The sequence below is a fragment of the Asterias rubens genome, chromosome 20 (genome assembly GCF_902459465.1).
Source record: "Asterias rubens chromosome 20, eAstRub1.3, whole genome shotgun sequence".
Lineage (NCBI taxonomy): Eukaryota > Metazoa > Echinodermata > Asteroidea > Forcipulatida > Asteriidae > Asterias > Asterias rubens.
Genome location: NC_047081.1, coordinates 3,501,653 through 3,526,833, shown reverse-complemented (window position 1 = coordinate 3,526,833; position 25,181 = coordinate 3,501,653). Strand labels below are relative to the sequence as shown.

At 41.3% G+C, this 25,181-nt stretch overlaps 1 protein-coding gene across 1 annotated transcript in view; it reads left to right on the top strand.

Moving 5' to 3' along the window:
- Positions 1–25,181, top strand: part of LOC117303954 (extracellular matrix protein FRAS1-like) — a 90,179-nt gene that overhangs the window by 47,478 nt on the left and 17,520 nt on the right. Inside the window, exons 21-50 of the mRNA XM_033788423.1 lie at positions 589–732; positions 1,193–1,336; positions 2,120–2,260; positions 3,001–3,141; positions 3,754–3,894; positions 4,693–5,372; positions 6,181–6,340; positions 7,015–7,193; positions 8,180–8,296; positions 8,558–8,662; positions 8,978–9,128; positions 9,671–9,931; positions 10,387–10,786; positions 11,545–11,710; positions 11,913–12,045; positions 12,641–12,831; positions 13,433–13,850; positions 14,354–14,545; positions 15,376–15,495; positions 16,075–16,379; positions 17,508–17,648; positions 18,321–18,557; positions 19,413–19,505; positions 19,902–20,052; positions 20,654–20,880; positions 21,865–22,123; positions 22,576–22,656; positions 23,434–23,603; positions 24,341–24,464; positions 24,969–25,180. Of these exons, the coding sequence (XP_033644314.1) occupies positions 589–732; positions 1,193–1,336; positions 2,120–2,260; positions 3,001–3,141; positions 3,754–3,894; positions 4,693–5,372; positions 6,181–6,340; positions 7,015–7,193; positions 8,180–8,296; positions 8,558–8,662; positions 8,978–9,128; positions 9,671–9,931; positions 10,387–10,786; positions 11,545–11,710; positions 11,913–12,045; positions 12,641–12,831; positions 13,433–13,850; positions 14,354–14,545; positions 15,376–15,495; positions 16,075–16,379; positions 17,508–17,648; positions 18,321–18,557; positions 19,413–19,505; positions 19,902–20,052; positions 20,654–20,880; positions 21,865–22,123; positions 22,576–22,656; positions 23,434–23,603; positions 24,341–24,464; positions 24,969–25,180 (5,984 nt within the window). The remainder of the gene's footprint in view (positions 1–588; positions 733–1,192; positions 1,337–2,119; positions 2,261–3,000; positions 3,142–3,753; positions 3,895–4,692; positions 5,373–6,180; positions 6,341–7,014; positions 7,194–8,179; positions 8,297–8,557; positions 8,663–8,977; positions 9,129–9,670; positions 9,932–10,386; positions 10,787–11,544; positions 11,711–11,912; positions 12,046–12,640; positions 12,832–13,432; positions 13,851–14,353; positions 14,546–15,375; positions 15,496–16,074; positions 16,380–17,507; positions 17,649–18,320; positions 18,558–19,412; positions 19,506–19,901; positions 20,053–20,653; positions 20,881–21,864; positions 22,124–22,575; positions 22,657–23,433; positions 23,604–24,340; positions 24,465–24,968; position 25,181) is intronic.

Genomic DNA, 25,181 nt, shown 5'->3' with positions numbered 1-25,181 from the left:
AAAATGGATTTTTAAAAAGGGATAAAGGGAAAAAGATGTTTTGTACTTGCAGGAGCCATTCTATTTATCCAAATTGTTAGAAGTTATTTATTCAAGAAGTACAAAAATTTAGCAGTGACAAAAGAGTAGTGTATAAAGCAGTTCTTATTTATTTCAGTGCTGAGAAATTTCAGACTTTTGTTTGAATTTGCCTCATGAAAAAAAAAAAAAAGTAGCTGAAATATTTTCTAAACATTAAAAATTTAAAAGCTCCTTGGAATATACAACTGCATGGATTACAAAAAGGTTAAAACGCCATCTTTTCAACCTGACAGTTGGATCCTGGTTCCGGATATTTGCGTCAGTAATGACTTTCACCCCTGGTTGTTGTTTACAGGATTTGTTGGTATCTGTTGACTGCATTCACATTTGTTTATTTCCACCATCAACGTCAAAAAGATCCTGGTACAAAAAGCCCACAGTGATACAAAAAAAGTAATTCAAGCCTCACTCTGATTCCCCTACTCTAGTGTAATAGAAACCTAACATGGCCGCTGAGTGGTTTATAAAGTTGAATGATAATCTAGTACCTAAACTTCTCTTTCATAGCGTGTCACATATCATGTCGGACCTGTAATGGCCTTGGTGTGTTTGACTGCTCTTCTTGTTACTCTGGTGCCGTACTAACCCACAATGGTCTCTGCTCCTCAAAGTGTTATGGTGGTTACTATGACGATGGTGGCATCTGCAAAGGTGAGATACAGGAAGACACTTCACTATAACTGCTTATCTTCATCCAGGGGTATAAATGGGTACCCGTGAGGGTAGAGGTTGATACTGTGTTTAAAAAATCATATGAAACACCACGGCAGCCCAGGCTGTATACCCCCCATTGAGCTGAGAAAAATTAAAGGAATGTGATTGGCCCAATATTCCCGTTATTACGAGCTCGCATATTATGAGGTGCCGGTTAAAATTATGTATTTGCTTACACACTGCACACAGTTATCCACTGTATTGCATTAGCATTATCTGTGTACACGTGCGGTCATTATGTCATGCACTTTGTACATTACCTCGATCAGATATTACAAGGAAAGTGGGATAGCCTGGAGGACCATTTATTAGCGAGAGTCGACTGTAGTTATTATTGTTATCATTGCGAACATGAGTATTTTTAACTGATTATTTTGCTGTCCGTCATTTTGAACAGGTTGCCATGAGAATTGTCTGGAATGTGAAAGCCCCTTTGAGTGTCTCGTCTGCCGTAACCCTAACGACGTCTTACAGTTTGGAGAATGTTCACCGTACTGTGCTGATCAGTATTATCTGGATCCAGTCACCAGACTATGCAGAGGTTGGTCACAGTCTTAAATCACTGAAAATTTACAATAAAGAGAACTCGATATGAAAGAACCCAGTATGACATGCGTTCCAGTAAGATCATACATATTTGTTAGACAAATGTGTTGCATTGAGAGAAAAATGCAAACGGCATTCTTATTATTGTTCATTTTTTACCTAAAAAAAAATATGCAAAATTTAGTTATTAAGTCATGCTACAAGTATAAACATTGTGACATGCCATGTTTAAAATGTGTAAATTGCAGTTGGTATTGTTATCCTTTTATTAAATTACTACTTGTTTTCATAATTGTTCATATGGTACTGCGATTTTGAAACAATTACATTTTTAGATTGAAATTCCCACCTTGTTCTCAAGATCAAGCACTGGTATTTAAACATAACTGAGGTGCAATAGATTGTAAAGCCATGTCAAATTAGTGGCTATGGCATGATCACTTGCATGGAAGTATAGGAATCCACAGCAACAGCCACAGTCGCAATTTGGGACTTGGCTTTTGGAATCACTTCATTGTGCTCTTTTGTATTCAACATTCCACCAAGGTTTGTCTTTAATTTCTGTAGAGACTGGGTTTGCAGTAGGGCCAGCTAGCTAGTTATTTTTCTAGTCTGTCGTATTTTTCACTTGTCAATAATTCAAATGAAATAGGGATCCTTTTGAACATTGAATTAGCCAGCCAGGGAATTTTGACTGGTCCTTAGATGTTTTAAAACTGGCATCTAGCCAGCCGGACACACTGTTCCATTGACTGTTTTTTTTTTGGTTACGTGACAGAGTGTGACTGGAGTTGTAACGCTTGTAGCGGTCCCACTGCCAGTGACTGTACTCGGTGTATGGAGAGTCTCATGCTGAAAGATGGATCGTGTGTCTCAGCTTGTGAGGAAGGCTACTACGAGTATGTTGGAGAATGCAAAGGTCAGGGGTCACTTATTTGCTCATTTCGACTTGCATTTAGAGTTACTTAATTAATTACTAATTTTAGTCTCATCGGCAGGAACAAATACAAATTTAATTGATTACTTATGCAGTCCTTTTAATCCATCAGAAACAATAAACCATAAACCTGTAACCTGTTTCTGTTAAGCAATAGTTTTCTGTGCTTAGCAAGTCTTTGTGCTCACAGGCTTTATGAAATTGGGCCCTGCTGATCAGAAACACAAGAGCTTAGGTTAACTTAACTTAACTTAAATGCATTTATAAAGCCCTTTAACACTGTTTCAAAGCGCTGTACAGTTAAGAAAAACATTAAAATGCAGGATTAAAAAACATGACAAAAATAGCAATATGTTTTTTTAAAATTACACAAGAGTTAAAAAAGTAGCAAGAAATTAGTAAAAACATTTCAATACAAGCAATCGTATTACACAGAATAAAATACAAAATAATAAGCGACAGGCGGACCCAGAGTAAATCAACCCCATTTCTGATAAAAAAAAGAGACAAAATTGAAAAAAAAGGTACGATCCCCTCTGCGACCGCAAAACGCACACTATAAAAATTGACATGACACAGGGTCAAAGTATAGCAAAACCACAAAATTTAAAAAAGTGAAATTGTAGTCCGAAAATCTTGACTCCGTTGGTCTGAACTGCTCGGCTACGGCATCTGGTAATATCTTAGTAATTAAAGCTCAATCTCTTTCTTTATTGTATCAGAATGTGGTGAGGATTGTAAGACCTGCAGTAGTCCAGGGGTATGTATGTCATGCCAGCCTCCTCAGCTCCTACTGGGGGATGAGTGCGTCTCTAACTGTGGTATCACGTACTACAGCGACTACACTAGACATGTCTGCAGAGGTAAGCAATTGAGTCAAACTGAAAAACTAATCAGAGCAGTGACTGACTCTACACTGAAACCTCTTAACCCCTCACAAACGACCAGCATCTCAAATACTCTTCAGTCTCTAAGGTGGTGAAGATAAAAACGAGAAGTTCCCTCGATCTACTGAAAGAATATGTTCCAAAGAAATTAAGCTTATAACGAAAGTCCCCTTGATCCACTGAAAGAAAATAGTAGTCCCGGCTGATTTCCTGCCCCACCTCCCCCCCCCCCGACACAATTTTTGTGCTTACAGGCTTTATGACGACACAACACAACACACCAAAAAAAGGTATACTTGTGTTTATAGAAACAGTCTAGCGGACAGAAATGAACAAAGCGCACTAAAAAAGCAATGGGTGAACATGAAATACATGTAGGAGACGAAGAGGGTAGAGAGAAGGGGCAGGTTTGACCATAAGAAATGGGAAACACAAAAGACAAATTCAGAGGTGGGAAGAGGGAGACGAGTAAGTTTCTCCCTCTTCTGGTTTAGCAGCAGCTAATAATGTTTCTACTTTAATTTGAGAGACTTTGATATTTTCAACTTTGAGTATTTAACAAAAAATTGATTTTGTGTTTGTCCCCAGAGTGTCCGTGGAGCTGTCTAGAGTGTAGTACACCAGACCAATGCAGTAATTGTGCCTCAGGATCTTATCTACTTCAGGGTAGCTGTGTCTTAGAGTGTCCCTCCGGCTACTTCCCAGACCCCATCATCAATCTATGTGAAGGTGAGTCCCGTTAACCTAAGCCTAGATTTTTGGATTTTTCTAACAGCCTCCAATAGTTTCCAATGACGTTTGGAGTTTAGAGCAAGGCCCAATAGACCGTTCCATTAAGCTCCTCCCCAGTGCGTATTGACCAATCACAACCCATTGCACAACCAAAGTCTGACACTAAAGTCTGACATGCGTGCGCTTGGCACGCGCAGTATAGTTCGGCAGAATGGCATTGGAGAAGCGTACCTATTCTTGCTCACACGTGCGCCGTGGGCGGAGCCTAATGGATCGGTCTGTTGCACGGCTCTGCTGACCGTAAATTTGTTTACTTGTGGTCACCATTCTCCGCTTAGCGCAGAATGTTTGCACTAGCTTTGTAAGCTCAAATTGCCTAGTAAGTGCACAAGCAAAAAGTCCCTGCTAACCTGTGAAATACACTAGCTTAAATGGGGAGTTCCATGCTTCTGTAAGTGTGGATTCTTTACTTATGGTAAGCAGAGACATGAAGTTGGGCCCTGGGGCCGATTTCACAAAGCAATAAAATTCATCACAAGACAATTTTTCAGTATCACCATAGTAATTTGTATTGTGACATCACCATTTTCACAGCAACTGCGATTGATTTGAAGGTACGATCAATCTTAGATCTTTGCGAAATCGGTCCCTGGTCTCTTGTCTCTGGGTGAAGTGCAATGAATGAGCTCCTAAAATGTGTGAGATCAATCCTACCCGAGACCATCATTGAGTTTTTAAAAAAAGAATTTCAAATCCAACATCTACATTAACCTAAGCTTTTGTTTTGATTTCCAGCCAATCTGTACCCTCCGTCTCTCTACATCAATGGTTCCTTGAACAGTGACATCGGCGGCACAACCATCCTGGACACCTCCTTCTTCACAGCCTACGACCACGACACCGCCAGCCACAACCTCATCATCTACCTGATGAGCTCACCCACCAACGGAGAGCTCATCAAGATCGAGAGGGGCGTTGATATTACCTTGAGATCCGGGGACTTCTTCACCTTCCCACAATTTGAAGAAGGGAGTGTCCGCTTCGTCCACAACCGGAAGGAGGACTTGATGGGGTTCTTCACAGTGAAAGTCAACGACCGCCAGTTCGACTCGCCAACCGAGGACATTAGCATCATCGTTGTTTCGCCGATGCCGCCGTACGTGACCCGCAACCGACCTCTCATTGTGGAGGAGGGAGAGATGGGAAGTATCGCCTCGGATTTAAACTTGCATATTCGCGATGACGACAACCCGGAAATGGTGACGATAACAGCTATTGAGGGGCCGCGCCACGGTCGACTGGTGAAGTTCCCGGACAGGTCGCGGCTGAAGACCTTCCCGTTGAATGACCTGATCGCGGGGAATATCCGCTACGTTCATGACGGGAGTGAGACACAGTTTGATGCGGTTGTCTTCCAAGTGACGGATGGACACAATGTTATCAATGTTCTCTTCTACATTCAGATTAATCCAAATGTAAGTAAACCTTAAATTATTTTTCTCCAAACGATTTCAAATCGAACCCTATCTGAATGAAAATAGAATTGAGCAGCATGCCCATTGTTGTTTTTGCCTGTCATTCTCTGAGCGCTTTGCAACCTTAGGAAAAGACGCTATATAAATGGTGTTACTATTACTGTTATTAAAGACCCTTTGCAATTGAGGAGCAAATCTTGATTTCACCAAAGGCAGTGTCACATCTTACGATGAGTTTTGTACTGTTGTCATTTTCAAAGTAAAGACGCTTACATGCCGTAACTAAAGCTCAGTTCATACTTCCTACAAATTTGAAGTTACAAATTTGAAGTCACAAATTCGCAACGAATAATTCGCACCAGTTGACTTGTGCTGAACTCCTGCGAAACATTCTTTGTGAAAACAGCCTTGAGATTTTAAAAATTTGTATTGCAATCGCATTCACATGAAGTATGAACCGGGGTTTACCCTTTATATTGAAGCTAGAAACACCGACCTACATGTACTGAGCCCTATGTGTCACAAAGCCGGGTTCTCCCAAATACCAAAATCCAAACGAGAGAAAATTGTTGCTGGATGGATCTGAACCCCAAACATTCCAACGCTCGTAAGGCTCCCCATACAAAATTACCTCACTTACTACATGTATGCAAGAAATAACTTGAAACCCTGTTCATACTTCCATATATGGTCAATGACATTGGGCATCGCTCAAATTTACGTTTTAGCTTTGTTTCATGTACTACACCAAATATTACCATAAATACACAGCCCTCTTGTGACCACATGTATGTTTATTTTTTTTCAGGATAACAAAGGCCCCATTCTGATCAACAACGTCTTAATGCGCGTCAGAGAGGGTGAATTAATACCAATCACCTCGGATCATCTCAAAGCATTCGACGTGGACTCTCCGAACAATGAACTCATGTATACGCTCACCCCGCCCAACGGTAACCCTCGAAGTGGTAAGTTTTCAACTACCGCTTGTTCCCAAGCTCATAGAACTGTCCATCAGGCTAATCATAATAAATAATAATAGTGGCTTCTTATAAAGCGCTCAGATCCGTCACTCAGTGATGCTCAAGATGCTTCAACATTCAGTATTTTTCTGCAAGGTATGTGGGACTGCCTTTGAATTATAAGACCTCCTTTTTACATGAAGCACTATGTTACGGTTTACGCAGGGCTGTGGTGCAATATGCAGCCAATCAAACCAGGAACACCGGGGCAAATCCCTTCTCTTTTGGATAAGTGCACTGGGTTCTTTTACGTACACATGGGACCAACAGTTTACGTCCCATCCGAAAGATGCAACAATTACAGTTTAGTGTCTTGCTTCAGGACACAAGTGTCACGACTGGACTCAAACTTACGCTCTGCTGATCAGAACAACCAGAGCTTGAGTCCAGTGCTCCTAACATTGATTAATACTCCACAATAGCTGAGATTGTGATGGTTTTACTAGTTCCTGATTCGGGCCTTCCCGTTGGATGGGAAGACATGGAGAATGGCTTCATGATGCAGCCATTAAAGCACTTTACACTTTGTTTTAGTAATAATACAAAATAAAACTTACTACTAACTAAGAATGGAAAGTTGTTTTGCTTGCTACTTACTCTCGACTGCTTCTTAACACTAGGTGAGATTGTGATGGTGTTACCCGTCCCTGGTTCGGGCCTTCCCGTTGGATGGGAAGACATGGAGAATGGCTTCATGATGCAACCATTGAAGCACTTTGCTCAGGAGGATATAGACCAAGGCCGAGTCTACTACAGACACTCCGGGGGAGAAGTTACCAGCGACTACTTCATGTTTGAGGTAAATAGTATACACATAATGAATGTCTATGAGTGCAATGGTGCGAATATGTTCATGAGTTGAAAGATGGAATGATCTATTCAACGAGGCAGAGCCGAGTTGAATGGAACATTCCAGCTTTCAACGAATGAAAATTTTGCAACATTGCACGAATGAAAAACATTCATTATTTGTTTTATATAACATCCAAGTAGATCTTTGTCATTTTGATTGAAAGATACAACTTTCAAAACAAACAAAGCGTAGGCCTACAATTTTTAATTGTGAAATTACACCCGTTTCTCTTTGGGTCGGCCTGTTGGATTCACCAGTCACAATGTGCGTTCTGTACAGCTATTTTGAGACACGCAGATGCCGAAGGCTATAGTAATTTTACTAATAAGTATACTAATAAATATGCCTTGCAGTAACACTGACACGCGCACGCAGTGATGTTTTTACTCAGCTTTTTCGTTCCATCCGAAAAGTACCATTGGTACTTTTCGGATAGAACGAAAAAGCACGATGAGTGACTCAGCGTGCAATGGTAGTTTTATTTGCTATCACGTGACGGACAATCCTCCAATCAAATGGCAAGGATCTGCTTGGGTGTTATATAATACAGAATAGTAACAACAATAATAATGGAAACTTTTAAAGTGTTGGTGTCCGCCGCCGAGTGGCACTGTTGGCGCTATTCTGCAAAAATATCCCAAAACATTGGAAGCAGGTACATGTAGCATCAAATGAGTAGAAAAATAGAGTTAGCAAAATGCCTCTTTGTGCATGTAGGATCTTGAACTGTAAACGAATATGGCAAGTGAATTTGAAAGTTTCACAGTTTTAGGTGGGGAGTTCCAAAGCCTTGGTGCTGCGATCTGAAAACTTTTCTTCCCCGTGGATGATTCAACATCACTTTAAAGGGATGTGACTTTTTAAGAAACAAATCTTTTGGAAAATGAGGAATCAATTTGATTGTTTTTATGATCAATTTATTACCTGTATAGATTGCGGATACAGCAGACAACGTTTTGAGTGATCAAGCTTTTAATATTGAGGTGCTTCCAAGTAACGATGAGCCACCGAAGTTAGTGACTGGACTTGTGGAACCTCTGACGCTATTGGTAGGTGTACCTTGATTTGGTTTATATGTACGGTCATTAGGGCTCGAATTAGGAGGGAAAATCCACAAGACAACAGGGCTTGTTTCTGAAAATGTTTACTGGACATATGCACTTTCTAACAAACGGTTACAAACGCTTTTCACAGACCAACTCGACTGATCCAAGGCAACGTGTTCCTTTAATGGTACAACTATTGTTTTTCCTATGATCCGCACCATCCAAAGCTTCAAGTAAATATGTTTTTGACTTCTTTTCTTTCAGGTGTTGGAGGGCACAGTGACAGCAATCACCAATAACTACCTGGCCTACACAGATGTAGACAGTCCAGATCCGGATCTAGTCTACAACATCACTCGACCACTTCCGGTATGAAATCTCCCCTGTACTTTAAAGCGAAACAACACCCTGTGACAATGCATGAAGTATAAACAATAATTTTGAGACCTCAAGTTCTAAATCTGAGGTCTCAAAACCAAATTTGTGGAAAATTACTTCTTTCTCGAAAACTATGGCACTTCAGAGGAAGCCGTTTCTCACAATGTTTTATACCATCAACCTCTCCCCATTACTCGTCACCAAGAAAGGTTTTATGCTAATAACTGTTTTGAGTAATTACCAATAGTGTCCACTGCTTTTAAATTGAACTAATATGGTATTTTTCGGTTACGTTTCTTCTTGTAGAATGGTGGAGGCAGTATTGAGTATGTCGACAGACCCTTTCAGGCACTGGACTTGTTTACGCAGGCTGACATCAACGCAGAGAAGATTGTATACCGCCCTCCTAATGTCAAACTGGGAGAGGATTCACAGTCGTACATCTTCTATTTCACAGGTTAGTCTTAGCTGAGACAGGTTTAGATGAGATCATTTGTTGAGTCAAAGGCTGCACTAAACAATTGTGGTTCTAATTTTTTAAATTTTTTTATTTAAGAGATATTGCTCAATTGAAAAGGCTGGACGGCCACTTTAAGAGGTACATCACTAATGTTCCCCTCTGAGCAATGTTACATGCCTGTACCACTATCTCCTTAATTTTATCTAGCAGACTAACACAACTATTTTGTTTTATTGTTTAAGACGAGTATGCCAAGTTTTTGAAGAAGACATAAGAAACTTAATTACTCTTCAAAAAGAAGAATTTCCATTGCTTGCACGCGTTTAAAAACACTACAAATTTTAAAAAAATTACAAAGTTACAAATATACAAAAATTGCACAAAAAACAATGCAGAAGGATTTAAAAATCCATATCTTTGTATAGATAAAACACCTTGTGGGTTACCCCCTTGCATAAAATGAAGTATTTCTAATCAAGGTATAACAACCAATTTTTTTGCAATCCTTTTTTTAATCCTTTTTGTTTTGTGCCCAACAGTCACTGACAGTGTTCCAGGTGGCAACCTAGTCGGTCCCAAACAGTTCACCATCTTCATCCTCCCTAATAACAATGCCCCGCCCATCTTTGGGAATCCATACCCGACCCTGGAGGTCTCTCGCGGTGGCCTGAAGCATCTGCGCGGTTTACTGACGGATATTACAGACGTGGACACCCCTGTGGAAGACTTGTTGTATTCCATTACTGGTGCTCCAGAGTATGGGAATATAGTGAAGAATGGATTCCACCAAATCAGAGTGGGTAAGTTTTTGGAGAGTCCGAGGTATCTTGGAGGGTGACAGGTAGTTGCTGTTAAGGTTCCCTTGGTTACCAGAAACAACAAGACAACTGTTTTATAAAATCTTGTTTTAGTCCTGAGAGGATCTCTTTTGTGGCACATATCGTATAACAAAACAAAATAACAAGAACTCGAGCACAGTAAGGATGGACATTTGCACTGTGGTCACTTTTAAAACTTATGACTTATTCAAAGAATTTTGGGTTGAGCAAAGAAAAATTTGCAAGAGCAGGGTTTGGACCAACAAACTCCAGATTTCATTATTTGAAAGAAACCCAGTCAGTTTATCTTGCGGTTTATCACTTGACTTAATATTCAAAGTACGCAAAAGCTTGACTTTCAAAGAAGTCTTGAATTGAAAAGAAGTAGCAGATATTTCTAATTTTTAATTTTTTGTTTCACGTTTTTTCCTTCTCAGGCGATGAGTTCACTTACTCCGATCTTTTCAACAACAAATTCCACTACATCCACGACAACTCACAGACCGAGCATGACAGCTTTGAAGTATCTGTCACCGACGGTACCCACACCGCCAACATCATCGTAGCCGTCGTCGTCACGTACACGGACACCAAGATTCCCTACGTGCGTCCAGGGTCAACACTCTCGCTCCTCGTGCCCGAGAACAACATCGTGACGGTGACACGAGATGAGTTATCGTTCGAGGATGATGACTCGATTGACTCGGAGATCGTGCTGACGTTGGATACGCTGCCTCGGAGCGGGAGGCTGCAGAAACGTATCGCTGGAAACTTCTTCCAGGACATCCCTCGTGGCGGGTCTTTTGTTCAGACGGCTATGAATGACTATGATATCAGGTAATAAGGAGATTCACACCAGACGAAGAAACTCAAGGATGAGAATAATAATAAATAAATAATAAAACGGACATTTATATTGCGCAGTTACCTATATAAATATATTTAGGGCATTTAGGGTTCCATGGCTTAGGGGTTCAGAACATGCTTGCCCAGTTTCATAGCTCTTCTTACCGCCGAATTCTGTGCTTACGATCACCATTATCGTTTCCTGTGCAAGCGCGAATACCTGCGCTTGCATAGGCATACGCACACGCTTGAGCAAAAATTTCATGCTAAACCCTGAAAAGTTTCTTACTGTCTTAACAATAATATTGCTAACTACTGATTTTAAATCAAATTTTGGCTTCAAGATGATAATCAATTGAAATGAAATACCATCACTTCAACATACCTCCCATTCCCGGTTGATCATGTATGCCCATGTAAAGATCTGGGCCCAATTTCATGGCTCTGCTTACCGCTGAATTCTGCGCTTACGAACACGATTCCCCGCTTACGTGCAAGCGCCGAATTTCTGCGCTAGCCTTGTAAGCATAGAATACCTAGTAATGTGAAGTACGCACGCGCAGAAGCCAAAATTCGCCGCTAACCCGTGAAACACGTTTGCTGTAAGCACAGAAATCCCTGCTTCCGTAAGCGCCGATTTTGTGCTAACGGTAAGCAGAGCCATGAAATTGGGCCCTGCATTTGTTTAACATCACAAAAAGGACATTCATTGACACCTAAATAATTTGTCTGATTTTCCTCCAATGCAGATATGTTGCCGAAGGAGAAATAGGCAGCCAGGCCATCACAGATCTACTGTTCTTTAATGTGACTGACGCTAGTGGTAACATGCTCGTTAAGCAGGTTTTCACTGTGACTGTTACACCTGTTAACGATCAACCTCCATCTGTTACAATTCGTGGTGACGGCATTAAGGTAAGAAGGCAGGCAGAGTTTGGTCTGTCTGTGAGAACGAGGACGGTGTGCTTGGGGCTTTACAAAGCAAGGAGATCAAAAATTCTTTTGAGAAAATACCATATTGACACACCAAGAATCACAAAAACTTTTTCACAGTGGCTTCATTTCCACACCAATAAATATACAGATGTTTTAATGTGTATACCTAATTTGTACACAGTTGGTGGAAGGAGCGCGGGAACTAATCTCAACTGCTGACATAAGAGCCACTGATCTTGACACCAGACTAAACCAGCTCATGGTCATTATTGATGCAGGGCCGAGTTTTGGTTTCCTGGAGAACATCAAAACAGGTATGGCATAGAAGTGTGTAAATAATATTATATCACCCCTTACCAATATTATGCCTTTTCATTGGTTTAGAGCGCGTCACATGATATGTCTTAATTTTACTAGACAACGGCCGTGTGATAGTGCATCGGTTTGCCGTGCGCTAGTCCGAAGACTATCACACGGCGTGCAGTACCCAAACACCGTTGCGTGTACGAGGATGATAAATTAATATTCTGTAACCATTTGGGAATACATGACACTACATGCATGCAGCACAGTAACAGTTTCGCAATCTGCATTCGCCTCGTCCGTGGATTGTAGCATTCATGTCTGTAACTTAGAAATGTTTGGGGTGTTATAAAACAAATATCGACTGCTTTTACTCATGCAATGGTTAAAACTATGACTCCCTCGGTGATCCCCCAAATGTTCCATTTCCTCTCGGCTTCGCCTCGGGAAAATTGAATGCTCCGGGGAACACCTCGGGAGTCATAGTTTTAACCATAGCACTAGTATACTAGCTGTAGCATTGTAGCACTTTATTTTACAGAACTGACGTAAACTGTATGCAGGTAAACTCATGCAACTCGTGCAATTTTCTTTCATCCAAAACAGCTATTGGCTCTGAGCAACCCAACGTTGACATTCCCATCACGATCTTCCGGGTAAAAGACTTGATCGATAACACCATTTACTATGTGCAGAGTGTGCATAGAAACATTGAGCCTACCCAAGATGGCTTCCTCTTCCATGTGTCTGACGGGGAGAATGAGTCTCCACAGTATCGCTTCAACATCTCCATTAAGGTGAGAGAATGACAATGACAATGACAGTGTCAATGACTGTGACAACTGCATTACCAGAGAAAATTACAATGACAGTTACAAATACATTACCAGAGAAATTGTCAATGACAGTGATGATTACATCGCTGGAGTAAGTGTCAATGGCAGTGACAGTTGATGTCACAAATTTGCACCGCATAATTCACAAGACACCTCTTGCTCAGCATTTGAAGCAAAAAACAGACTTGTGACGTCAAATTCGCTTTGCATTCACAGGAAGTATGAACCAGGCTGACTCATCTGTTGCCCCAATTTGAAATAAGCAAATTAGCACAGCCACAATCATGGGTACACTTTTTGTTACAAAGACACCACATAAACAGCAGATAAACAGTGAGATTTTGTATTTGACAAACCCAAGCACTTATTCATCATTGACAGCTAGTAGAGTTCAGCTACTGTTAATTGATATATATAATAATAAAATTGAGATGTACACATAAAATGGATAAAAAAAAAATGTGTAGCCATGATTGTGGTGGTGAACACATGTGTTCGAAGATGAAAGGTACATAGAAATTAAGTTAAGATGTTTAACTCTTCTGTTTCTTAAACTTCTCAGCTTGTTAATGATGAAGAACCAATGCTGATAACGGACACCCTCTATCTACCCGAGAATGATGGCATCGTAATCAGCAATGTCTCCCTCTACGCCAGTGACCTCGACAGCTCAGCCGACGACCTTCTCTTCACCATCACCGAGTACCCAAACTGCGGCACGCTGCGCCGGCGTGAGTTTGTCGAAGACCCGCTCCACTTTGGTCGCATCTTGACCGTCGGGGACACGTTCTCGTGGCGTGACGTCCTGGAGGAGTTGGTCGTTTACATTCACGATGGATCGGAGGTGAAGACGGACACGTTTAGCGTGTCGCTTACGGATGGACTGTACACGGTCTTGGGTTCGGTGCCTGTCCATATTGGATTGATTAACGACGAGACGCCTAGGGTTGCTGCCAATAGAGGGCTTCAGGTTCAGATCGGTAAGCAAGAGTTCAACATGTTATTGTACTTCTGTTGTTTCCGTGCGGAATAAAATACTTCTTTGATGTATTTGGAAGGGATCTGAAAATAACACCTTTATTTTGAACCAGAATTTTTCTATTTTTGCTAACTGTGAATGAAGATGAATGTTATATCAGTTTTCAAGTTTTTGAGAAAAAGGTGAAAACCACAGAGCAACGTTTTTTGGAGAGCCGTTTCCCAGACATTGTTTTACTCATTTATCAAAAACTACAGCACCTCAGTAAGTTATATTTTTAGGGAATCTTTCTTCCACCATTATTTTTAAACTATGTACAGTAAGTTTGATGTAAATCTGTGGACGTTTGTGTTTTGTGTCGTTACAAAAAAGGTACTCAAACCCTTCAATCAGTTAGACAAAATAGTAAACAGTAACGCAAAGTAGACCTTGCATACCATATCAAGTTTTTCTAAAAGCAAGTTTGTTTTAATGTTTCTCTTTTTGTTTGCGTTCTCACTACAGGTTCCACGACGCCAATCACCAATATTGAACTGCGAGCAGAGGATGTCGACTCCCAGAACATGGAGTTGATTTATTCGGTGACCTCTGACCCCACCGTGGGTCAACTCCAGTTTCTAAGGAATGGTCAGAGTGTAGTCTGGCTCCGGGTCAACGGAGAGATGTCCAGCTTCACGCAGAGTGATATAGATAATGGTATGTCAATTATTTGTTTGTTTGTTTAGATGATCTTAGGGGATGTCATGGCCGAGTGGTTAATAGCATCAAATTCAAGTTCTGATGCTTAAGTCTTGGGTTCGAATCCCTGTCATGGCACTTGTGTCCTAGAGCAAGTTGCTTTACTATAATTGCTTCTCTTCACCCAGGGGTAGAAATGGGTACCTGCAAGGGTAGAGGTTGATATGGTGTATAAAAGGCCACTAACGCCAAATCGTAGCTCGGGGCTGTATACTCCACAGGGAGCTGAGAAAGATTAAAGGGATGTTATTGTCCAAATGACCAGGGCACCAATGTAAAGTGCAGTAAGCATTGTTTTGTTGTATCGGCTACTTTTATATCAGATTGGAAAAATTGATTGGTTTGAAATCCCACAGTTTCTAGCTTTAAAGGCAGTGGACACTATTGGTAATAACTCAAAATAATTGTTAGCATAAAAACTTACTTGGTAACGAGTAATGGGGAGCCGTCAGGGATATAAACATTGTGAGAAACGGGTCCTTCTGAAGTAATGTAGTGTTTGATTAAGAAGTTATTTTCCAAGAATTTGATTTTGAGACCTCAGAATTAGAATTTGAGGTCTCGAAATCAAGCATATGAAAGCTCACAACTTTGTGTGACAAGGGTGTTTTTTTTTCTTCAATTTTTTATCTTGCAACTGCGCGACCAATTGTGTTCAAATTTTCACAGGTTTGTTATTTTATGCATATGTTGAGATACACCAAGTGAGAAGACTGGTCTTTGACAATTATCAAAGGTGTCCAGTGTCTTTTAAGGTACTAACTATTGATGTTCTTTTAATATTTCAGGTTACATCCAGTATGTCCATGACGCTAGAGAGGCTGCAGGTACCGTTGTCTTTAAGTTCACACTCTCAGACCCAGAGGGAAATGGGCTGATTGATCAATCCTTCCTCATCACTGTGCTTGGTAAGTTTGATGCCCTCGCTGCGAGTCGGTAAGTTTCCGACATAAAAGTGTTGCACTCAGTATGACGTTAAGGCTGGGTCACACCAAGTACGTTCTCAGTAACATTCGTACTCGTCCTGAAAAAATAGTAAAATGAGTTTGGTCTGGCTAGAATGAGTTTGGTCTGTCTGTGAACGGGATTATAGTACTATTACAGACTCGGTCTATTGTGCACACGTACATGTACATCCGAATGACGTCCGACCGCACCACAGCTAGCAAATCCCTAGTTCGGTCCAAGTTTGGCATCTCCATGTGTAGAACGTCTTTTTGATTTCGTTACCACCCGGTCTATTGCAGAACTGAAAGGTCGGCCAACATTTTTGAGCAGACTCTGAAGCACCATCATGATCAGACCCATCCGAGCCCTTCCATGAAGTTTGTTAACAGACTGTATCAAAAGTTGCTACAACGTCTACTCCGTTTGCACACAGTTTAGGCCCATTTACAAAATGTAGCTACATTTTTTCCAGAGTGAGTGAGAACGAGTTCAGTGTTATGGGGTATTAAGTTGCAAATACCTTGTTTTGATCATTTCAGAGGACCGAGTACCTCCCCAGGTCCTAGCCAACCATGGTCTGACCCTAGCAGAAGGTACATCCAAGTCCATCACCACCGACATCCTCTCCTTCACCGACGTGGACAGCATCCCTGGCAACCTCATCTACTCTATCTCAAACGGACCGACCTACGGCCAGCTAGAGTTCACCGATAATCCCGACGCTCCCATCACTGAGTTCACTCAATCGGACCTGGCGTCCAAGACGGTGAAGTACGTGCATACCAGTGAGACGGAGGCCACTATGGATAGCTTTACGTTCACTGTGGATGATGGAACCAACCAAGTAAGTCTGTTGTATTATTTGGTTTTACCCATACACTATGCTTTCTTCAGAAAGATCAGAGAATACTGATCAAAACGTCGAGTTGAAACCAACGGTTCTTTTCAGAACCACCCCAACTCATTAGAGATAGTCATTACATGGTGTTACCGCAAACCTTTCTATATCGTATTTCCACCATGCAAAGTTTCAAATCCTGCATACACTATGCGTAAAGCACTGCAGATCAGCCATGTGTTATTCTCTTGTGGGAGGTGGGTTTAGAGTCAGTGTTGTGCCCCAACCTTTCAAACAGTTTACTCTACTTACTATAATTGCCAATTGCAACTGCAAGGGTAGAGGTTGATATTTGGTTTGGAAAAGCCTTTTGGAGTGCCACAGCAGCCCAGGGCTGTATACTCTTAAAGACCGTGGACACTATTGGTAATTGTCTAAGACCATTCTCCTCGCTTGGTGTATCTCAACGTATGCATAAAATAACAAACCTGTGAAAATTCGAGCTCAATTGGTCATCGAAGTTGCGAGGCAATAATGAAAGAAAAAACACCCTTGTCACACGAAGTTGTGTGCATTCGGATGCTTGATTTCGTGACCTCAAATTTTAAATCTGAGGTCTCGAAATTCAAATTCGAGGAATATTACTTCTTTCTCAAAAACTATGTCATTTCAGAGGGAGCCGTTTCTCACAATGGTTTATACTAATAACCTCTCCCCATTACTCGTCACCAAGTAAGGTTTTATGCTAATAATTATTTGACTAATTACCGATAGTGTCCACTGCCTTTAAAGGAGCTGAGTAAGGCACTTAACCATAAATGCTTTGTAAACAAGTTGGGAAGGTAGTGCATTCTGCTTTACCAGCCTGGCTCCTAGTGGATGATACTCATGTCAACATCGTCACAGACTGTGAAGCGGGTAACCCTGTTTCAGTTCGATGAGTGGGTGCTATGTGCTCTGGTTGATTTGGGTCGACAACAAAAATCAGTTTATGTACCCCTCACCTTGAAGTGGTCATCCGACCGTGTGATGTTACAATCTCTCTTTAAAATAAGTTTAGAAAATAAAAGAATCATTCTTGATGTCAACAAGAAATGTGCATTTGTACTAATAACGTGAGACTGTCTTCAACAGATTACGCAGACGTTCTACATTACCCTGACGCCGGTGGATGACTCACTCCCTCTAGTGACCAACTTTGGCATGCGGGTCCAGGAAGGCGTCCGCAAAGCTATCACAGAGTTTGAGCTCAAGGCCCAGGACATGGACACACCGGTGAGATATAAATCCAGTTCAAACTTGTGTCATTATTAATAGCTGCTTAGTAATGGGGCTCTTTGCATTGGTCATCTGGGCCCAATTTCATAGCTCTGCTTAGCGGCCGATTTTTTGCTTACTGTGCAATTTCTATTTCATAGCGCTACTAACCGTAAGCACACGAAAAGGCATGCTAACCTTCCGGTGCTTACCGCACGAAAATAAATGACGCCACAATGCAAATCCACGGTAAACATGCAATATGGCCGCCCAATTTTTCTGCTAACCTGTGAAATACGCTAAGGCTTAAGCAAATTTTTCTGCTACAGTAAGCACGCAAACTTGCTTACTGTTAAGCAGCGCTATGACATTGGGCCCTGGAGATGGGATTTGAATCAGGGCTCGATTAAACAAAGCCTTGAGCTTCATAAGTTGAAATGTCAGTATTACCATAGTGATTTGTAGTGTGACATCACACTTTGCTTAGCAACTTTGATTGATTTGCAGTTTAAGCCATTGGACACTCTCAGAACAGAAAAAAAAATTAAAAGTTCGCAGAACCAGGGTCCCAGGGGTAGAAGTCAAGGCAAGGCACCACTACACCAACCTGACTATAGGGGGTAAGGTTAGAATTATACATAAATCCATTCTTCTAAATTCGTAACTGGGATCGATTGCTTTATACTACAGGCTGATTCCATCATGTTCACCATCTTCCAACCGCCTCGCCACGGCACGATTGATGAAGTACGACGAGGGCCAACCCTAACCTTCACTATGACGGACCTGTATGAGAACCGCATCAGCTATAACCATGACGGCAGTAACACACTGGAGGATAGCTTCTTGTTCACTGTGTCTGACGGCACCAATGCACTGTTCATGGTAGAGCAAGGGACGGAACTGAGTACCACATCAGCACCCCAGGTAGGAATAAGTGCCCAATCAGGTATATGAATAGATCATTTCTGCATAGGGCTCAATTAGGGACATCAAGAGCTTATTACTAAATCACCAGCCTAAGCTTGGTATGAGAGCTCATTACTACATAAGCGCCCCCTGTAGGAATTAGGCCCCAATCAGGTATATGAATAGATCATTTCTGCATAGGGCTCAATCAGGGACATCAAGAGCTTATTACTAAATCACCAGCCTAAGCTTGGTATGAGAGCTCATTACTACATAAGCGCCCCCCTGTAGGAATTAGGCCCCAATCAGGTATATGAATAGATCATTTCTGCATAGGGCCCAATCAGGGACATCAAGAGCTTATTACTAAATCACCAGCCTAAGCTTGGTATGAGAGCTCATTACTACATAAGTGCCTTGTGTAGGAATTAGGGCCAAACAGAAAAGCTGACTATTAGGTTTAGCCCCACTCTACATTCAAAACCTGTAGACTCCACGTACTACAAGACCAGGGGTGGATTTCACAAAGAGTTAGGACTAGTCTTATCTCGAGTAAGAACCAGTTACTCATCCTAACTTATGACTATCCATGCAATTTGTATATCTCCTTGGACTAGTCCTAAGTTAGGACTAGTCCTAACTCTTTGTGAAATGGACCCCAGGTCTTAGATTCACCAGCAACATGCTCCTTGTTCCCCGGTCTCGTCTAGCCAGCTACGGGGACAGGGTTTTTTCCATTACAGCACCCAGGCTCTGGAATTCACTCCCTGAAATACATAACATCTCCATCTTTCAGCAGCATCTCAAGACACACCTGTTCACACTTGCTTTCCCTAACACTTGTCTTTTTGTTTTGAATGTTCTCTTCGACAGCGATTTGACATCACTATTCTTCCCGTTGACGACGGCACACCAAGAATCATCACCAATCTGGGACTGTCCTACTTGGAGTACCTTGATGACACGGTCAGTGAAAAGAGATGAGACATTTCAACTTTTTTTTCTGGAAACATACTTGTTTTTGCCTGCTTAGGGAGAAAGTACATGTATGAGAAACTAGTTTGGATATGCTGCTTATGCGGGCATCTCAAAGCACCTATCATCATTTATTTCCAGACGGATTTGAATTGTTTAAAGGAACACCTTGCCTTGGATCGGTCGAGTTGGTCTTTGAAAAGCGTTTGTAACCATTTTTTTATAAAATTGATATGGTTAGAAAGATGTTGTAAAAGTAGAACACAATGATCTACACAAATATGCCTCAATATTGCGTGGTTTTCGTTTTACCTCGTCGACTAACACGGTCGGCCATTTATGGGAGTCAAAAAGTTGACATGCATTTCTTATGCATTTCTTGTTCAGGCCATGGGAGTGATTACTAGTAAGATGCTAGTAACAATGGATGCAGACACTACGGATAATCTCTTAGTCTATACCATCACATCGGAGCCTGAGCACGGCATTCTGGAATCCACCTTGTCACCAGGAACACCAATCACTGTCTTTACACAAGGTAAGCACGATTTACGTTTTGAGTGATTGGCAGCAAGATTATGAGAAATATTAAAGGCAATGCAGCCGATTTCACGAAATGCTAGGATTCATCCTGTTTCGAGTCAGGACGAGTAACCCGTCCTAACTTAGGATGGGTTCAATGTTTCCTAATGTCTATGGATACCGTAACTGAACTCAACCTAAGTCCTAAGATTAATCCTAAGTTAAGAAGACTTTGGTGAAATCGACGGCTGCACACCTATTTGTCAGAGACAAGTATTCTCACTTAATGACACAATTTGTGAAAATTTTGACTTAATTGGTCATCAAAGTTGCAAGAGAATAATGAAAGAAAAAACACCATTGTTGCACGAATGTGTGTGCTTCTAGATGCCTAAAAAAGGCTTCAGGCATGAAATCTATTAATGTTTGAGTGGAAGTTATCTCTTTTTCATAAACTATGTTACTTCAGATTGAGCCGTTTCTCAAAATGTTTGATACAGGCATGCAACTCTTCCGCGTTTCTGCTGAATTCTGCGTTTTTGGGGGGTTTTTAAACGTGAAAAAGAAAATGCCAACAGATATTTTGAGTCATTATTTCGGTTTGGTTCCCTTTACAGAGGACATCAACAACGGCCTGATCCGTTACATCCTGAACTACGGTGCAGAGCCAGAGCTAGGGGACAGGTTTGTCTTCGATGTAGCTGACAGTAAACCCAACACGGTGTTAGACACGGTGTTCCGTATCCGCTGGTCCTTGATTCACTTTCAGAAGGGGTCGTACAACATCAGCGAGAAAGCTGGGGTGATCAGTGTCCCAGTGACACGCAGTGGAAATCTCAATCAGGTAAGGTTTAAGAAATGTATGAATTCCTTGGATTGGTTTGGCTCAATTTCTGATTGCTTGACTTTACGTGGCTTTGTGGCTTTGTAAAGTAAAATAAAGTAAAGTTTGTCCCAAGCCAATATGGCTCATCAGGTCTGTGTTTATATTCGATTTCCTTGGCAATGAACTGAGAATATTTCTACCCCCACCTGGACAGGATGCCAGTCAATCGCAGGTTACTTCCCAGCTCTCACCGATATACCATTTGTACTCCTGGGTGGAGAGTAGCAGTTATGATAAAGTGTCTTGCTTGATGACACAAGTGTCGCACCTGGCCAGGCCAGATTTTAAACCCACATTCTGTACATAATATTGTATTGTATTGTATTATGTTTTATTCCAAACTGGAACACACCCCATAACCCTGGGGAGGTTAACAATATTCTAAAACAAAATACATTATAGAACATGAGTGGACCGCTCTAGACTACTAGGCCGTGACACCCCATTACAAAGAGCACTGTCATAAAGAAGTTCTGCTTGTAAAGAATACATTCTGAAGTGCTGAATCTCATTTTTGCTTTGTGTGTGTCTTGTCTCTGTCAAAGTCCCTGTTATAAAGAGATATTTTAGCCAGTCCCAGTGATCACGTTATAAAGAGAGTCGACTGTATTTGTGAAAGTTTCACAAGTTTGTCATGAATGTTAACATCTGTCAAATCCTATTTCTAGAGATGAGACCACTCAAAGAACTCTGGTGTCAACTTTGTCCAATTATAGACGATGTGACCTCTGACGTCACTTGAAAACCATAACATGATTCGCGCGCATATCGCCGGGCAAAACCTTTGTGTTTTGGCAGCCAGCTAGAAAGTGTATGCAATCTTACCATGACTACGCGTCTTTTTGCCCGGCGAAACATGATGTATACAGTGTTTTGTCAACAGAGGGCGGTTTGAATGTAAACATAGGTCACATTCTCTTTATATTTGTCTCCATCTTGCAGTATGCCATAGTGCTGTGCAGCACCGAGCATGGCTCAGCCACCTCTAGCGGCAATCAACCCGGCCAGAATGACTACCAAGAACAATCGGTCCAGATCCAGTTTGAAGAGAGAGAAGAAACCAAGATATGTACCATCTTCCTTAACGACGACACGCTGTACGAAGGACCAGAGGACTTCATCGTTGAGCTTAGTATGCCTGCGTACGCGTTGCTAGGCGACCCGTCGGCTGCCTTGGTTACCGTCATGGACGATGAAGATGGTATGTTAGATCTAGAGTGTTTTATTTCTGTCTATTGAACAGGCCTGTAATTACTAGGAAGCCACAGAGGTCATGACCTCCGTTGTCTTGGCCTTGGTGCTCCTTCAAGGGTGTTTTTTATTCCCTTATTCTCTTGCAACTTCAACGACCAATTGAGTTCAAATTTTCACAGCTTTGTTATTTTATGCATATGATGAGATACACCAAGTGAGAATACTGGTCTTTGACAACTACCAAAGGTGTCCAGGGGTGGATTTCACAAAGAGTTGAGACTAGTCTTATGTCGAGTTAGGACGAGTTACTCGTCCTAACATATGATAACCACACGTTTTGTATATCCCCTAGGACTAGTCCTAAGTTAGGACTAGTCCTAACTCTTTATGAAATCGACCCCAGTGCCTTTAAGCCTGCCAAATTAGTATTTTTTTAACAAATTTTGTTTTTTTCCACAGAACCGAGCATTGAGTTTGATGAGCTTATCTTCCACGTCAATGAAAGCTCAGGATTCATCTTTGCGCCGGTCTCAAGGAAAGGTAGGTCAAAATCACCCGGCTCTCTTATCTGCTCTCTGAAAAGGAGAGTTTGTCATCAACAAATTAACTCACTCCTCGGCTGTTATATAATGTTAATCATGAAAAGTCCCCCTGAATCCATTGAGCAGAAGTAGTAGTTTGCCCGATTTCCTACCTATCCCTAGGTAGTAGTTATTAAGCAAGATAATTCTTTTCAGAACTAATGTAGGTAGACTCTCAAATTCCCAAATAATAATAATAATAATAATAATAATAATAATAATAGTAGGTATTTGTAATGCGCCAAATCAATCTTTACAGATGTTCAAGGCGCAAGCAGAGACAATGTAAACACAACAATACATGTACATATCCAGTGAATGCTAAACAAACAATAATTTAATAACACCATTTAAAAACAAAGACAATGGGAAGAAATCAGAGGAGGGAAACCACAACCAGACCTGCAGCATTGAGCCAAAAGAAAGTCCCGCCAAAGCCGGTCTCTCTATGACAAGAACGTGCAGGCCAAGCTGAGCGTTACCGGGCACACACTAAAACATAATATGAAAAGATCAAAAAAAGCAAAGTAACATTTAGGGAAAACATACAAATCTACTCCATAGCTGTAGAATAAATATCACACTGATGAGAAATATCAGACTTTATCTGATTTCAGAAAGTTTTATGTCTGGTAACAAAAATCAAAGTAGACACACACCTAGTATTACCAGAAATTTTATTCTATGTTTTCAAGATTAGAGTATAACATAAATGCACTGCTCTTTCCCCATGTAGGCGACTCCAGTCGTAGTGTGTCCGCAGTGTGCTTCACTATACCTGGGACTGCTACCGGTAGCAGCTTGACCGGTCTGGAGTCAGGGTCGGACTATAAGACCAGAGGAATGGCTAGCGAGTTCAGAGTGGTCTTCCCTGCTGGAGTCAACAAGGCCTCATGTGATGTCAAGGTTTGTTAGCAACATTCAAAAATAGGATTTCTTGAAGCGTTTCTGGCCAGATAAAGATCTTCAGCCCATGAACTGCCTGTTACGTCGGTCTAGAATTTGTCCTCACTCTCTGGTAGCCATGGAAACCGTAATGCACTTTTGTATGTTCTTGTCCGATGCAGTAACCACTTATGACCTGTGCCCGGTCACAGTTTTGTTTTGTCCTTTCCCCTATCACACAACAGCGTCTCTCCTTTAATAGGTATTACTTTTGCATACAAAAAACGTGAAACCAAGATCGTCACGATCAGGGAAGAAGCAACAGTAAAAACACACTCTCGCAAAAATCTTGTCAAAGTGTAGAGTAATATATAACATTGTTTTCTCACTTGTCTCGAATATGAGTGTCCCAATCAATAAAACATTTATTTCCACATTCACATCACATGGAGGCATCATCCTAAAAGCCAAGGCTTGTGGCGGATGTGCCCGTTACAAGATTACAGAACAAAACAGGAAAACAGCACTAGATAGACGAATAAATAAATACATCCCGCTTTCACATTCCGTGGTTTCAAAAATGGCCTGAGCCTGTATATAGCCAACAGTTTCTCGGTGGTTCAGCTTCTGTTTCTTAAACCTTGAGTAATTCTAAGACACTAAGACTTGCCATGACCCTGTAGTACTGGTCTAAACTCCTGTTCTTCCATCCCTTTAGATTTTCTCACTTTTTGTTGAAATGCCTGGCTTTATTTCAGATTATTGATGATGCTATGTTTGAGGCGGAGGAAGAGTTTGAGGTTGCCTTGGCGATGCCGTCACTATGGAGTAAACTGGGCAAGAAATCTCGAGCTACTGTTATCATTGATGGACCAAACGATGGTATGTCCTACAAGCGTTCAAACTAAATTATTTTATTTATTAACCAACGAATCTGTTCGGCAGGGAAATTCTGTGAGATATTTGAACAGCTTTTCCCCTCATACTGCTGCACTTTGGAACTCCTACCAATATTTTGTTTTCCACCATCATACAATCTTTCCCAGTAAGGAATGTGAACATGTACCTTCTTTCTCTTCAAACTGTCTTTATTATCTTTAGCCTTCACCTAAGACGGGCCGGGCCATCTTATTGTATCAAATACAAACCTGGGCTCTAATATTAAAAACCTTTGCACAATTTTCAGCATGTTAACACTTTTTTCTTATTTTTTTTTATCTTAACAACCCAAGTCAGCAGTTTTCTTGAATATGACCTCATTCCTAAATGAAATGTTTGACAGAAAATAATGGTGCTAATAAGAATTTTGTAATCTGTCAAATTAAACAATGATGGTTTTTCATCAATAAAAAGCTTTACAAATTTTGAATTTTTTATTTTACCCAGAGTCTGTCGTCTCTCTGAGTCGCAACACGTACATTTTCAACGAGAATGCCGGCACTGTAGAGATCGAGGTGACGAGACACGGCAGTGATCTCTCTCATACCTCCATGGTATGGTGCTCCGTTAAACCAAACACCCCGCCCTCTGCGGCACCGGGGGCAGACTTTGTGCCCAGTACCAGCCAGCTCACATTCGGACCACAGCAAACTGTCGAGG